General features: G+C 41.7%; 1 protein-coding gene across 10 annotated transcripts in view; it reads right to left on the bottom strand.

The window, feature by feature from the left end:
• The window catches only part of LOC102674684, a 77,649-nt gene extending 75,305 nt beyond the window's left edge, over window positions 1-2,344 (bottom strand). For 2 of the 10 annotated variants that reach the window (XM_031509045.1, XM_031509044.1), the window contains exon 1: window positions 1,806-2,340. In XM_031509045.1, coding sequence (XP_031364905.1) covers window positions 1,806-2,079 — 274 coding nt within the window. In that variant the 5' untranslated portion in view covers window positions 2,080-2,340. Of the gene's footprint in view, window positions 1-1,805 lie in introns of all 10 variants that reach the window. The other 8 variants (XM_031509046.1, XM_031509048.1, XM_031509049.1 and 5 more) reach the window with 7 other exon arrangements.
• Between the last annotated feature and the right edge of the window lie 414 nt (window positions 2,345-2,758).

Below are 2,758 nucleotides of genomic sequence, written 5' to 3' on the forward strand. Positions count from 1 at the left end.
CCCATTCTCTCCAACTTTTCCAACCTTCCAGTTACAGCCAAGCCAAGAACTTCTTTACTCTCTTGATTCTCCTCGAAGGAGACCGTCAACTTTCTTTCCCTCGCTCCTTTCTCCTTCCTTCTACGAACCTCGACGACACTTAAATTCGTTCGGCGAGCTATTAATTCCACGGATTGACACGAATTTCCAACCGGTAAGTATCGCTCTTTCTCGAGTTCGTTCAGTTCCGTCCAGAGACGGAACAGTTCCGAGCCAAGCCCCTTTGTGTGTGTGTGTATGTGTGTGTGTCCCTCGTTTCGTGCGAACGCCCCGAGCAAACGGAGCGAACGGACCAAGCGAAGCTTGAAAATCTGCCGTATCGATCGGCACCATTCGCGCGACTCGTTGGAATTATGGCCATCGATCGAACGGGACGAAAACGACCATCGTGACGATCAGGAAACTTCGTACGTCCGTATCCACGGCCTTCTATCCGTCTCTTTTCCGGCATCTCTCCCATTTTCCATCTTCTTCTCCTTTTTTCCTTCCTTCGTTCCGTGGGACAAACACGACTCTCTTATTTCCGCTGTCCGAAACGATCCTGGACGATCCTGGACGCTTCGCATCTCATACTACTTACGTTTCGTTGTCTCTCTCTCTCTGGCTCAAATATACGCTGTTAATCCGGAAAGAACGTAGCAAGCAAACTTCTCTAGCATCTTTTCTCTCTCTCTTTCGGTCTTAATCGTGCGGAAGCAATCCTGACGTTGAGTTTATCGACTAGAAAGTTTACATAATGCGCAAAAATCATTTATAAAGTTAACAAAAATTTCGCTACATATCTACTTATAAATAATTTAATCTAATTCATAATAATAAATAAGAAATGTGAATGAAGAATTTGAACTTCAATGTTTAAATAATATATTGGAAAAACAAATTGTTTTTTTTTTTTTAGACGGAGGAAAAAAGGCAAAGAGCGATGAACGACGTGTAATCCATTGAATCAATTGGCTTAGGAACTTTTTGTTTCGATCAATTTACGGGACATGCCAGCTGTTTTGATTCCTTCTTTTCCTCTTTTTATCCTGTACCCGTACTCGATATCATTCGACGTGAACCAGTGATTTATCAATTTCAACCTAACGCCAATAGCGTTCTATGCAATCGGATAACTGTCGATTAAAAATATACTGTCGTTAATATCGACGAATCGTCTCTTCTTTTCGTTAACATTCACGTGACGAAACGTTAATCGATAACATAATCGTTTAATTGTTACGTTAGATCGAGGGAACAAAAAAATTATTTACGCTAAATTGAGATACAAGTTTAGTCGTTAAAGCGTTTCATACAGTATTTGAAAAATTTCGCACCTGAAAATCGAAAGATTTCATCGACTGTACTATATCGAATGTTCGAGTTCGCAAGTTTTCGGTACTAATTCGATCAACTTTTAAATCGAGATATATTCGAGATATACATACGATGCACACAAATCGATTACTTCGGTCACTTCCGCTAGAATTCTTTGTTTCGGAGAAGAAGGTGCGGTCGCCTTCCATCTTTTCCTTTATCGGTTGGTCGACACGAACTGTCTATGCACTTACCATTTTTTATTCGATGACAATGCTTGTACACGCGCGCACGCGAACCTGTCTCGCGAATAAGGGACTCGTGAAAGAACAGCCAGAGAGGGAGAAGCGGGTAGAAGTAGGTTTTGTAGACATATACAATTTGTCAAACTGCCGCTCGGCACAATGAACCGTGTATTTTCCCAGTAGATTTTCTACGACAGAATTCGGGTCATCGTTCTCGTCTCTTACCTCGTCCCTTGTTGTTGGTCGTTGTCTTCGTCGGCGTCTTAGCGGGGGCTCGACGTTTTGTTTCACCGTTCTGTATCTGTCGCTGGTGCTTGTAACGTAGCAACGTTGTCGGACGGTTCGTTTGTACAGAGAGGCGCATTCGGAAATCACGATCGAGACCGAACGTTCCCCTCGTTCGTTGTAGTTTGTTCGCACGCCCGTATATTCTCGTTCGTGGTTGTACGTGAGTCAGAATACGCGTATAGATGCTAGAGAACGACCTCGTTGTGTACATGCGTTCCACGTTCCAACCCTCACCTCGTATTTACTTACTCCTCTTACGCCGCTGCTCTGCTTCGTTTACTCTTTTCGTAAATCGCGACTCGTGACTAGTCGATCGCCCCTCAATCTCCAACAATTTTCCCTGCATTCTTTCTCTCCACTTCATTCTTCGCTCTCTTCTTCCTCTTCTAAATCGATGACGGGATATTCGATTTAAAAGAAATTTTGAGGAGGTTAAGATGAAAATATTTTACGCACGTCTCACGGTCGAATGGCGTCTAATAATGGCGACGGTGTCGAGCAAGGACGAGTAATAACGAACAGTGACGGATAACACCGAACCGTAGCGATTAGAAACGGAAAGAATCGGAAAAGAACGAATTAGGACGAACTGTTACGAGCGGCGACGAATGTATTCGTGATCGACCGGGAATTTCGATCGCAATTCGACTGACATTGAATAAGCTTTCTTTGTTCTATAATCAAATATCGATCGATGTATATAGAAACTGAAAGCGTAATTCGTACATAAACTATCGTATTATCGATAATCTTATCGTGAAAACATGAAAATGGTAGCTTATCTTTTGAAATGGACAAAATAATATTCGCGAAATGGTTAATTTCATCTACTTTCTTTTTTCTCTTGATAAAATAACAATTTAAAAAAAAAAAAAATAATAAAATTAAAT

This window comes from Apis dorsata, unplaced genomic scaffold (assembly GCF_000469605.1).
Source record: "Apis dorsata unplaced genomic scaffold, Apis dorsata 1.3 scaffold_118, whole genome shotgun sequence".
Classification (NCBI taxonomy): domain Eukaryota; kingdom Metazoa; phylum Arthropoda; class Insecta; order Hymenoptera; family Apidae; genus Apis; species Apis dorsata.